This window comes from Vulpes lagopus, chromosome 11 (genome assembly GCF_018345385.1).
Source record: "Vulpes lagopus strain Blue_001 chromosome 11, ASM1834538v1, whole genome shotgun sequence".
NCBI lineage: Eukaryota > Metazoa > Chordata > Mammalia > Carnivora > Canidae > Vulpes > Vulpes lagopus.
Genome location: NC_054834.1, coordinates 83,560,011 through 83,573,352, shown reverse-complemented (window position 1 = coordinate 83,573,352; position 13,342 = coordinate 83,560,011). Strand labels below are relative to the sequence as shown.

The 13,342-nt window shown below is 38.6% G+C and overlaps 1 protein-coding gene across 10 annotated transcripts in view; it reads left to right on the top strand.

Moving 5' to 3' along the window:
- The window catches only part of CCDC148 (coiled-coil domain containing 148), a 279,432-nt gene that overhangs the window by 90,614 nt on the left and 175,476 nt on the right, over nt 1–13,342 (top strand). For all 10 annotated transcript variants that reach the window (XR_005990690.1, XR_005990691.1, XM_041774274.1 and 7 more), the window contains 2 exons: nt 2,002–2,140; nt 4,324–4,530. Coding sequence is in view for 8 of the 10 variants with exons in the window: in XM_041774274.1 (XP_041630208.1) it covers nt 2,002–2,140; nt 4,324–4,530 (346 nt within the window). In the remaining 2 variants the exon portion in view is untranslated. The remainder of the gene's footprint in view (nt 1–2,001; nt 2,141–4,323; nt 4,531–13,342) is intronic.

The following is a 13,342-nucleotide window of genomic DNA, read 5'->3' as shown; positions in this document are numbered from 1 at the left end:
AATGACAACTTAAGAGATTGGACAATTTATTGGACCTTGATTCTGTTACTTTCCCGTCGTCAGCACACACCCTACTACATACATCCACATTTATAATCAAATAAAGGTGGAAAGTCAAACTATGTTCAAGTCCCTTTGATTAGGAAACAGTTTAAAAGCATAAATGAAGACATGGACTTCAGGTCAATTTTTTTTTTTTTTTTTTTTGTTACTTGTGGTGCAGTAAAAGAGAATTTATGTGGCTAACTGCTATTAAAATACATTTTTGTTATGAATGAAAATGAGTTCAAGAGAGGAGCTTAGGTATTATCCGTGAAGACTTGAGGGTGGTGTTTTGTTTCGTTTTTTAAAGATTTTTATTTCTCTATCTGAGAGAGAGAGAGCACAAGGGGGGGGGGCGGGATGGAGTGGGCTGAGGTGGGGGGCAGAAGGAAAGGGAGAAGCAGGCTCCCCGCTGAGCAGGTAGGCTGACTCGAGGCTCAACACCAGGACCCTAAGATCATGACCCAAGCTGAAGGTAGAAACTTAACTGACTGAGCCACCCAGGCGCCCCAGACTTGAGAGTGTTTTAAATGCCAAGTACACTCAGGCAAGAATTTCTGCAGGCTCCATACCCCTATTTGAAATGGTTTGTTTGCAGAAGGCTTCGACTGTCTATGCATTCATAACTGATTCAGACAGAACCAATACACTTGGTGTGTTCAATGAAACAACTCCTCTCAAAGTAGTTCTCTGCCATAGATTATTGTGTCATACAGAAGTGTGGAGTATGCTTCCTAGCAGAGCACCTCCAACCCTCTTTTTTCTTCCCATTATAGAGCTGTTAGTAAAGATTATCTTCTTTGAAAGAGAATTTTTTCTTGCTTGCTACTTACTGGAATAATGAAATGCTTTACAAAAACTAGGTAACCTTGTATGAGGACGGTGGAATTCCCATTAGTATCACTGATTTAAAGAGCTTTTTATTCTATTTTAAGTTGTCAAATATTTTTCAAGGGCATAGAAGACATATGAGAAATTCTTTGAATTGCACAATTAACTTCAAAGTAGAAGATCATTGATATAGTAGAAATAAACAATAGCAAGTCTCCATCTTGGATCAAAGAAATACTTGTTGCTAATAATATTCTCTCTGATTGCATCTGTATTTGATTATTCCAATTTATTAAGCAGGAATAATAAATATGCAAATAAACCCAGAATGATAAAGAGACATTAATTCCGTTTAGACTTCAAGCTGATATTGCAACCTTTCCACTCTGCACAGGGCTTTGCTAAAAACTTATGTAGAACACAAACCAGGCCAGTGCCTAGGAGTTTCCTGAAATGATAAAGGCATTTTTGGTGTAGGGTGGACATGTTTTTAGGTAGGGCCTTGAAGAGTTGTTCCTATTTACAAATTATTTCTTTAGTGATCTGAAATTTAATACCACTGGTAATCTTCTCACTAATATTTCTAGTCTTAATTCCACAGTGAGAAGTTGAAAGGGTAAAGTAAATGACAATTTTAGACTTATTTTAAAGTGAAACTTTAAATAAGTACTTTCCTCGGGCCTTAATTTCCTTTGTGTAATTGTTCATTTAGCTGTCTACATTTGTGCTTTCCTCCAGGAATAAAAATTCTTTTTGATCTGTATGTCTCAATAATTTATTTCCCCATGTTCATTTATTTCTCTCATTGGCCATGATTTTTAAAATATTATCATAGGAAGGATAGAATAAATATTTTTAATATATTATGTCACTTGGCAAACTTCTTGAAATAATGCCTGGAATTTGTGGCAAGACCAATAAAGGATTGAAGGACCTATTTTATTAGAATTTAGAACCTTTTCTATAGCAGACATTTAATTTGGCTAATGTATTTAAAATAAACAAATAAACAAACACCAGGCTTCATTTTATGTAATCTGTACCATTTGCTAGTAGCTTGAGCAGTTTGAGTTCTCTGTAACTCCATGATTGCTTAACAATATGTTATGACTTTTTTATTGCTTCCAGAAATTTCCAGTTAAGTGAAGAAGACCACTGGATTTACCAGGCTGTTTTGGATCAGTATCCTGGAGATCTCTGTGGCAGAAGGACTCTGTATCTGAACATGTTACAAAGATATTTTCCTCACAAATCTAGGCATGATTTGGTGAGTGCTGGACTATAACAGCAAATTAAATAATTCTGGTGGTCAGTAATTACTAGGAAAAATTTATATTTTTAGATATAAATTTTAAAATATATATATATTTTTAGTTATATTTTTCCTACACTCTAGCAAATAACAGAGTTACAGGTTGAAAGTCTCTCATTTGTCAAATCCTATGGTCCATAAGAAGGTGGAAAACCCTTTAAGCAACATTTATTCTCTTCCATGCTTGCTTGCACCAAGATCTTTACTGTGATTTCCTGGGTTCCTCTACCAGTGTTTGGCCTCTGGGTGCCTGTGCATTCACCTGCTCATCTTCAAAGATTCTGGAATCTCTGGGTCTTGAAAGTGGTGACAGCTCATCTATCCACAGAGCCTGTCACATCTGAGCCCTTCTGGTCATGGGGAAGCCAGCACTTGCCTTGAGGGCTGGCGCTTACCTATGTCATCCCCGCAACAATGATTCCACTTGATCCCCTTTGGTGAGTCTGAAACACAAATGCCCCAAATTCTCGAGCTCAGAGTCATGAATGAAATTTCCCCAAGAAAGTCCTGGGAAATTATTGTTTCATTCTTTAGTTCATAAGGCCACAAAGACAAGTAAACAAAAGTTACTATGTCACCAATTAACTTTACCATAACTCACCTTAACACATATGCAAACAAACACATGTGAACTCTTAACTTTTAAATGGGCCACACTACAAAATATTATCACATACTCTGCACTTCTGTAATTATTTAAAATTAAGCAAGTAGAATTTACCCTATAACAGTCATGTGTAAGCTCCTATAAGATGTATAACAGTGGATGAAAGAGTACTATTTTTATTCTATTTTACAGATAAAGAAACTTAAGCAAAGGTCACTCATCCAGTATGACCATCCTCTCCTACCTCCATTCCCCTGCCAACAATTATTTAATTCTGATCTTTATTTTGTTGTAGATACCTGTTATGTAAAAAACATGTTATGCAATAAATAATTCATTCTAGATTTTTAAAGTCTTAATTTATTAAATTAGATCATTATTTTTATTCCCCGTTGGTTCTATTTATTTCTGTAACCAGCTGTCATTTTTAACTTTGTAAGTTTTTGTATTTACCTGCTATTGACATGATAAAGATTTTTATACTCACTTCTTACATTAGGTTGATTAGTATTCATTTCTGCATGGTGTATGCTTCCTTTCTTAGTGTTTGACAGATTTTAAGTATATTTTTGGCTTTTGGAAACAAAGCTCAGAAGTTTCCAGAACATATTTTAGTAACTGATATTTGGTCTAAGTGAATCCATGGCCTGTTTCATCCTGTACCTAATTAACCATAACTAAATTATTGTTTTAGGACAACCTTATCTTGCTTGCTAGATTCTTTTGTCACTCCACTTAGGGGTTAAATAATATATTAAATTCAGAGATGTGGTCTAAACTGGCAAAATAAAGAATTATGTAGGTCAATGGCTCTCAATTTCAGGAGACACAACTTTATATAAGGAGCATCTCAGAATCACCTACAAAGATTTTTCAAAATGCTCAGGCACTCTCCATTCCTGTTCTTCCCCTCAAGACTCTGAGATCTCTCATGGTTGAGATTTACTGCCAGCAGGAACTACCAGTACCCATGTTAGACTGTCCATGTCCATCAGGACTGCAGGATGGGAAAAGTTAACATAATTGCTGTAATTCCTTTAAATTTAGATATCCTATCACCTGAATATTTCAGTAATCAAGGGCAAACTGAGGTTTTAAGGATTATGATAGGAATATACTTTTATTGGCATGTGTCTAGGTGAAGCACTTGAAGTAATTGTTAAAATATCCCAACTGATTTAAAGATAGAATATTTTTAAAATTATATACAGGGGAAATAATGCTTTTTGTGAATAGTTTCATTGCTGTGTAGATGTGGAAGTTGTTTTAGGACTGCCTAGTGAGAGTCCATCCTATACAAGGCAACTAAGGACTTACAAACATTAAACAACTGGTCCTTAGTCAGCAGTTAACCATCAGCTCATAACTTTCAGACTGGTACCTGGTCCTGGTTACTACATTCACTATTAAGATGTTTGTCCCCAGTTTTTCTAAATCATTGGTTATAATTCATTTTATTCATTTTAACAACAATGACATAAAGTATAGGCTCAGTTTCATAATAAGTGTCTGCCATCTGTTATCTTTTCAGGTGGAGCATGAGAAATATTGTGATCAATATCGCTTTGCTAGGGAGCAGCGAAGGATTCTGATATCAAATTGGAATAAGAACAGGAGAGACTTTATCCAGAAGGCTGTGCTGACCCTTGCGGAGGCCTGCGCAGCACATGCAATAGAGGGTACTTTGGCTAAGGACAGAAGAAAGCAACAGGAACTGTGTGCTCATCTGAAAGCCAAGGTGAGATGCTCTACTGATGGTGTTTCAGGGTTTGCCCTGGTGTTCATTTAAGAACACTCTTTCCCTTTTGCTCAAATCCAACCTAAAGTTTGGTTTCTCTAAAATTTTTATTTTGAATAAAACTGTTAGTTTGAACCATATGAAATTGCAATTCTTGTAGATCAACAGTAGTCAACAGTCAACAATTTAATATGGTTCAAGTGGAAATTCCTGCAGCAGGAGGTCAGTGTTTAAGTCTGGATTGAGAGATACCCAATGTAAACCACAAATGCTGCACACCAGGGAAAGGTGCTGGATGAAACAGCAGAAAGTAGCTATAAAGTGAAGTCTGATTCTGGCTCCCACACTCTTGGACCTCTCATTCACATTAAAGATGTAAAAAAGAAAAGGTACATTTATGAAGAGGGGAGAGAATTTGTGAAGAGATATGTTGGGAAGAGCCCGATGGGCAAAGCAAAAGGTGGAGTGGATGGGGTATTCCTCTTCTATAGCTCCAGTAAGCGGCCTCCAGTTTGACTTGGAAAGTTTAGTGGGGAAGCTCTGCAGTTGGGGCTTGAGGATCAGTGTCTGATGCTCACAGGGAACTAGAGGAGCTGCCTCTGTGGCAGACTTGAAAACAAGGATGGCTGCTGTGTTGCAAATAACTGCATTCCCCAGACTGGTCGCCAGTGCATGAGTCCTGGAGGCCCTATGTCGATGGATGTGGCCTCCCTAGGAGTGTTGACAGGACCATTAAAAACCGGTTTTATGGAGGTACAGCATCACACACAGTAAAGCACACAAATCTTTACTTATTGGTAAATGACATGGTAGGAGAATGATAGTAAAACAAGAAATTTTATTCTAGTGGTAGAAAAAAATAACCTGCAGTTAATAGTTATACTACAGCAATTAATAGCGTATAAAAACAAATATCTCTTAAAACATTAGAGGAAAAATGCCTGCTCTGAAGTGTTTTAAACAAAAAGATATTATATTGGGCATTGCATAAGCTTGGGCCTTGGAAGGAAGAGAGGCTGCATCCAAGCCTGATCTATCTACAATGGGCTATAGAGCTAAGGCACATTTCTTCTCCGTCTGCAGCTGATAAGAAAACACACTGGGGTCAGAGACTAGGACAAGTCTTTATATACTCCTTAGTCTTGTTGATATTCAATTTGTGCACATTATCATTAGCCTTTCCACTGTGCTGTGGGGGTATTTTCTTCTTATCGTATTGTATTGATGTAAACATGCAGTAAAGAGCAGAGAACATAAGTGTGTGATTGAATGAAATTTTACAGACATATATTGCCTCATGTAAAAACCACTGAGATGAAAATATAGGACGGGGACTCCTGGGTGGCTCAGCAGTTAAGCATCTGCCTTCAGCTCAGGATGTGATCCTGGAGTCCCGAGATCGAGTCCCACATTGGGCTCCCTGCAAGGAGCCTGCTTCTCCCTCTGTCTGTGTCTCTGCCTCTCCCTTTCTGTGTCTCTCATGAATAAATAAATAAATAAAATCTAAAAAATAAAAAAACAACAAAAAAAAAGAAAATATAGAATGTTTCCTGAAGCTCAGTTTCCCTCATGCCTCTTCTCAGTGTATATTACCTGCACCCATAACCTCTATTCTGAATTCATCACCATAAATTAGTTTTACTTATTCATAAATTTCATATAATTCAAATCATACAGTATATACTCTTGTACTTCCTTGACTTGTCATATCTGTGAGTTTCATTCTTGTTGCATGTTGCAATTATTTTTCTTTGTTGCTAGGTAGTATTTCATTGTAGACATATACCACAATTTGCTTATATATTACCCCTGTTAATAGAAATTTGTGTTATTTCCGGTTTTTGTTCTTATGATAATGGTGCTAGAAACACTCTTGAACATGTCTTATGGTGGACATATGCACTCATTTCTATAGGATTTATACTTGGGAGTGGGATGGCTGGATCAGGTGTGTTTAGCTTTTGTAAACACTGCCAAATAGTTTTCCAGAGAGGTTACACAAATTTGCAGCTGGTTTCAATTGCTTCATGTCCTAACCAACATTGGTTGGTTGCCAGTGTAGTGGTACCTCAACAAGGTTTTCATATACATTTAGGATAGATGATGAATGTCTTTTCTTTCTTTCTTTGTTTCTTTCTTTGTTTCTTTGTTTCTTTTAAAGATTTTATGTATTTATTCATGAAAGACATAGAGGAGAGAGGCAGAGACACAGGCAGAGGGAGAGCAGGCTCCCTAAGGGGAGCCAAATGCGGGACTCCATCCCAGGATCTTGGGATTACAACCTGAGCCAAAGGCAGATGCTCAACCACTGAGCCACCCCAGTGTCCTGATGAATGTTTTTTTCATATGAGTGTCTTTTCATGTGCATGTTGACCGTTTAGATATCAGCTCCTGTGAAATGTCCACTCAAGACTTTTGCCCATTTTTCTATTGGGTTGTCTGTTTTTTTCTTATTCATTTGTGTATTCTTTATATATTCTGTATGCAAGTTCTATTTCCTTTCTTTCTGTGACTTTTCACTTTGTTAATGGTGTCTTTTGATAAAGTTCTTAATTTTAATGAAATTCTTTTTTTAAAATTTAAATGTCTGAGATATAAATTATATGCAGTAAAATCACCCTTTTTAATTAGTGTATAGTTCCATGAATTTTGACAAATGCATGACATGTTAACTACCACCACAAGCAAAATATAGACTACTTCATCACCCTTAAGAAATCTTTCATGCCCCTTTGTATTCAACCCCATACCCACCTTCGGCCTTTGGCAACTACTGATCTCTGTTCCTATACTTTTGGCTGTTCTAGAATGTTATATAAAGGTAACTATACAGTGTGTGGACTTCTGGGTCTGGCTTTTTTCGCTTAGCATGATGCATTTGAGATCTAGTCACATTGTTATGTGTATCAATAGTTCCTTTTTATTGCTGAGCAGTATGCCATGATTGGGGTTAATCACAGTTTATCCATTCACCAGCTATTTTCAGTTATTGGCAATTAGTATTGCTTAGCTTATGGTGGACATAGGCTTTGGCTTTTCCTGGGAGCCTGTGCCTCAGAGAGCCTTGCTGCTGTTGTTTCTTTCCCTTCAGAAGATTCTTATTAGACACTTGCTGGCCTGTATCTAATAAGGCAAGAGGCATTCTGCTTTCTTGGTTCAGCCTCAGTCTCAGGCAGGATTGTTGTCACTTGGTCTTGGGGCTAGAACCTGCTCAGTGATCTTGTTCTCCTCCCCATGGTAGACAAACTGTGCCTCATGTCTTGGGGGTTCTTGTGTGGGAGAGAGCTTCCTCCCCCTCCCCTAGAAGAGGAGGGTGTCTTTGTTTTTTGTTTTTGTTTTTGTTTTTGTTTCCCCACCCCCCCCAGCTGTAATGGGTCTACACTATGCCCTGGTGGGTTTGCTGCTTGACACTGCTCACTACCCCCAACAGATTTTGTTCTGTAGGACTTTTGTTCTTTTTTTTTCTTTTTAAAAGATTTCATTTATTTGTTTTGGAGCGGGGGGAGTAGGGGGAAGGGCAGAGGGAGAGAATCTCAAGCAGACTCTCCACTGAATGTAGAGCCTGACACTGGGTGGGGATCCTGATCTTATGACCTTGAGATCACAACCTGAGCCCAAAGCAAGAGTTGCCACTCATGTAGGGCTTTTGTTCTTATCTGTTAGACCTTAGAGGCTTCATGTGCTCTTCACCCCTGACCTTGATCTTTGTTATGAGCTTCTATAAAGAAAAACCTGTAAGGGCATGTAAATTCCCCTGTCTCTGAAACTTCCATGGGTTCTACACTCTCAGGCTCTACAAAAGCAGGAAATTGTAAAAATTCATTGACTGATTACAAAGTGTTGTTACCCACTTCTGTGGTGGCCTTGTCTTTCCCAGATGCTCTGTCTCAAGTAAGCAAGTTTCCATATTGCCTGTCTCCTTGGAAACATCTGCCTTTCTTTAAGTCTCCGGTTTATTTGCCTGTGACCTCGGCTCTCTGATGGGTTTGAGAAAAGTTCTGATACAGCTTTTCCTTGTGCTTAAAGTGGGAGATGACATTCTTTCCAGCTTCTTATATTCTAAATGGAACCTGGAAGGTCCTCATGAAATACTATTTATCAATCTTTTATGTGCCCTACTTAAGAAATCATTACCTAGTAGCACAAGGTCACTTTCAAAGGCAGCCTGCCTGAGATTTTTCTGCCCAACAGGACTCCTGCCAATGGGAAGGGGGACCCCCCCCAAAAGTAGGGGTGGAATAGCAATAAATCAGAACCTGATAGGTAGAAGAGAAGCACCTAGACAAAGGAAAATGTAAATGACCCACATCAGGAGTATGTTCCCAGAAATGTTTCCCAGCTAGCAATCAAGGCAACAAAACTGGTAGGAAGGCAAGAGTCAGCATTAGCCACCTGCCAGCATTAGCCACCTGCCAGGTTAACTTGGGACAGCACCAGTCACCAGTCTAATGAGAATTCTGCTGGCCTCTCCTATATATCTACCCCCTCCATTTTTTTTTAAAGGTGTTATTTGTTTATTCATGAGAGACACACACACACAGAAGCAGACATAGGCAGAAGGAGAAGCAGGCTCCATGCAGGGAGCCAGATGTGGGACTCCATCCCAGAACTCTGGAATCATGCCCTGAGCAGACCACTGAGCCACCCAGCAGTCACTGTTTTCCCCTTTTCCTTCCTACCCATGGACTCTGATGGTCTAAGCATCTGGGGAATGAAAGGAGATGTCATCATCTGAAGAGTTGATTCATTTCTTGGAACTGGGCAATTGAATTTTGAATCAAGGCTGTACTTTGTGTCTTAAAGTGACTTTAGGACCCTTTGTAACCCAGGAGTGAGTCATGGTTTCTGCTTAGTTTTCACTGAGCAGCAGGAGAAATACCTAAATGGGACAAGAATAATGCTGTGTTTTGATGATTTCCCGTGTATCATGCTGTTCAGTGTATTGGGTATACTCTATGGAGTGTTCCCACATCTCAAGCATTCTAATAGATACTCTATAGGCATTTTATCATATTATCCTCAGTGACAAATCCAAGATATGCAGGCGTTGCTGCAGAGTACCCACCCATGGAAATCAGAGGCTTGGTTTTTGGAAGCAATGTAATATGGCCTCTCCTCAGAGACCCATGGTCACAAGATGGTGAAAAAAGTCTCTGAACTTTTGAAGATGAAGCCTCCAAAGAATAAATGTGAGCAGAGAATGGTGGAACATAGAGTAGATTGTGATGCAAAATGGATTCAATTGGATTCAATTTCCCATAGAGATGGTGTTATCATGGAGTTTGTGTTCGTGATCAAGGACTGGGGTTCAATAAATTATAACTTGAAACAAAAGTCTATCATAAAAGAAAAGGAGTAGTCCTATCAGTTCTATAGTAATTTAAAATACTAAATTATGCTCTTTTTTTTTTATCCTGGAAGGAAACTTGGAGATTTATCCCCATCCTTCATTTTACAACTCTAAAAGCTGAAGTCCTGAAAGATAAAGTGACTTGCCTCATGTTCATGCCAGCTCATTTGACTTGAAATTCAATATTATCTCAGCACTGTATAGCTTTGCATACAAGAATCTTACAAAATAATAGAAGATATTTATTATACTGTGAGCCCCAATGCACTATAAAACAGACCCACAGAATGTGAAAAATATTACTTTATTGTATCATAAATTTGACCTTCTAAAACTAGCATGCTAGCTATAATAAACATTAATTAAACATTTAACCATAATTTTGTTCTTAGTCTTGGAATTTAAAAAGGCTTTTGGGGGATGATTTAGATGATTTGTGCCTTTTAAGAAAAGTGTTAAAGGAATTTTGAAATAATGAGTTTTCTCGTTCTCTCCTTCTCTGTTTTATTTTGGTTTTTCTATCTGTAATGAATGCTGTAGCAAGTAGAGGCCTCTCACCAGAGTGGTGAGAAGAAAGCAGAGAAGTAGAGCTCTCATTCTCCTACTCCTTGCTCTTTGATCCCTGAAGGTCTCTTGGACTACCAGCCCCTCCCCAGCATCCAGCTTAACCACTCAGTTAGCTGTGCCCTTGATTTTTTGGCCTGCTTGTCTACACCATGGTTGGGGAACTTCATTCCCAGATCTGTCTTACAGTTGACTTTCTCTGCATCCATGCTGGGTGGCCAAGTGCTATTAAGGAAAATTCAGCTTCACTTGGACTCTCAATCCGACATGGGAGGCCTTAGTCCTGTCCTTAGCTCACCATTTCTCCCCTATTCCTCATATGGCTGTTTCAAAAGTCATATGTCCTTTAAATACATACTTAACCTGATGCCATATCCTCCCCCTCCAGCCCCCAGGAGACAACCCATCTCTACTTTATCACTAAAATGAAGTCATGGAGGGACGCCTGGGTGGCTCAGTGGCTCAGGTCATGATACTGAGGTCCTGGAATTGAGTCCTGCATCAGGCTCCCTGCAGGGAGCCTGCTTCTCCCTCTGCCTATGTCTTTGCCTCTTTCTCTGTGTCTCTCATGAATAACTAAATAAAATAAATAAAACAAAATAAAATGGAGTCATGGAGTGTGAGATAGGTCCCGAATTCCTGCCCCATCCTATGCTTTTATGTCTCCTGCTAGTCCCCTGCTTTCCTCCAAGACGTGATGCCTTCTACATACTCCTATCCAGTCCTTCCCACAGTGTTTGGGACTCTAAACCTTTTCTAAACCTTTTAAATCACTTTAGGAACTTGGTTCTACTGATTATCTCCTTTTATTATGATTTTTCTTTCTTATTCTGCATTTTTCCCAGCCTATAAATATGGTTAAGTCTTTCATATTCAAATCAAAACTTCTCTTGACTCCAAGTTATCCTCTTGCTTCTGGGAAGTCTCTAATCTCTATCCTTTTTTTTGAAATCAACCATTTGAAAGAATAATCTATATTTTCTCAGGACTTCTGACCTCTCTACTCTACCAAGATTCTCTTCTCTCCCCAAAGTCACCAGTGACCTTCCAATTATCTAATCCTGTCAGTGCTCCTTATGCTGGTAGACCATTTCTCACTGTTGACCAAGCACTCTTTGTTCTAAAGTATTATTTCGGTTTCTAAAATATTATCTGTTTGCCATATCTTAGTCTGCCTGTGCATTTGTCATTGTCTGCACAATCCTAAAACCCTGGTATCCTCAAATTTATTGTCCTTGTTCATTGCCCTTCTCTCATTACTTCACAGGTTCCTAACCCCACTTATGTTTTTACCTATCTTTATATGCTAATTACTCTCAAATCTTTTTTCCCATCTCTGAGCCTCTCTCTCTTGAATGTCATTTATCCAGCTACATTCTTATTATCTCTAAGCCTGTGTCCAAAATAGGAATTTTTGTTTCCCTCCAGTAAATTTGCACTCTTTTCTTGAATCTTATCTTAGCTTCCTCTTCTCCCTTCCTCACCCCCATAGCCATTTACCAACTTTGAACATTTTATCTTTTAACTTTCTACCCCTTCTTTTCTATCACTGGGCCCTGGGCATTGTCCCTGGACTGTTGCAATCGTGCTCTAATGGCTATGCTTCACATCTTGCCCTTCTGAATTTTAGATAGGGAGAATGCTCTATCTAAAATGCAATTAGGGTTATGGTCTCCCATGATGACAACTCCTTAGTGACACCCTTTGTTTATGATAATGGCCAAACTTCTTGGCATAGCTTTCTAGGTCCTCAATAACATGGGCCCCAACTCACTTTCCAGCCTTTCTTAAACCTCGCACTTTACTATGTAGAAATGTAAAACTCTTTGTAACCCACTCCCCCTCTACCTCTGCCATTGCACCATACAACATTTTGTTTCCTTACTCTTCATTTGTTCCTGCTATTATTGATTTTGCCTGGAATATTGCTCCTATTTTGCTTCATCTGGCTAAGTCTCACTCGTTTTCAAGATTCAGCTTAAATTATCTGCTACAGAAGGTAGCAGAAGCTTCTGTAGCAGATTTCTTGAGTCCTTGGTCAGATTCAATCCACTCTAGGTACTCCCTCACTCCTTGTACATAACCCTGACTTGACAGTGATTATGGCACACTGGACAATCTCTGTCTCCTACACAAATGTAAGCAGGAACCTCATCTTATTCATCTTGAGTAACAAACTTCCTCCAACTCCTCTATCCCTTCACCTCCCATCCCGATCCACCATTCCCTGCAAGTGTTACAGATTTTTAATGCTTGGAATATAGTAGGTACTCAATAACTTTTGCTGAAATGAAGTATATAATAAGCCTTAGGCATTTTTCCCCTCTTTTTTTCTCAATACCTCCTGATACAGTACTATTTTCACTATCTTCTTTCTACCTTATTTATGAGAAAGCTAGCTGTAGAAACAGGTACGTGGATATGCAAAATCATTAAGAAGTAACGTATAAGTCTTAATTGTCAATATTGAATATGCTGAAGTCTCAAACATGGTTTTTATTTATTTTTATTTTATTTTATTAAAATTTTACTTAGTTAATATATAGTGCAGTATTGGTTTCTGGAGTAGAATTCAGTGATGCATCAGTAACAGGCAACACCCAGTGCTCATCATAAAAAAATGCCTCCTTAATGCATTTCATCCATATATCCCATTCCCCCCACCCACCTCCCTCCATCAACCCTCAGTTTGTTCTCTATTGTTAAGTGTCTCTTGTGGTTGATTTCCCTCTCTCTCTCTCCCCCACCTCCCATATATTCATCTGTTTTCTTTCTTAAATTCCACAGATGAGTGAGATCATATGATAATTGTCTTTCTCTCACTGACTTATTGCTATTCCTCTGTGTGTGTGTGTGTGTGTGTGTGTGTGTGTGTGTATCACATCTTCTTCATCCATT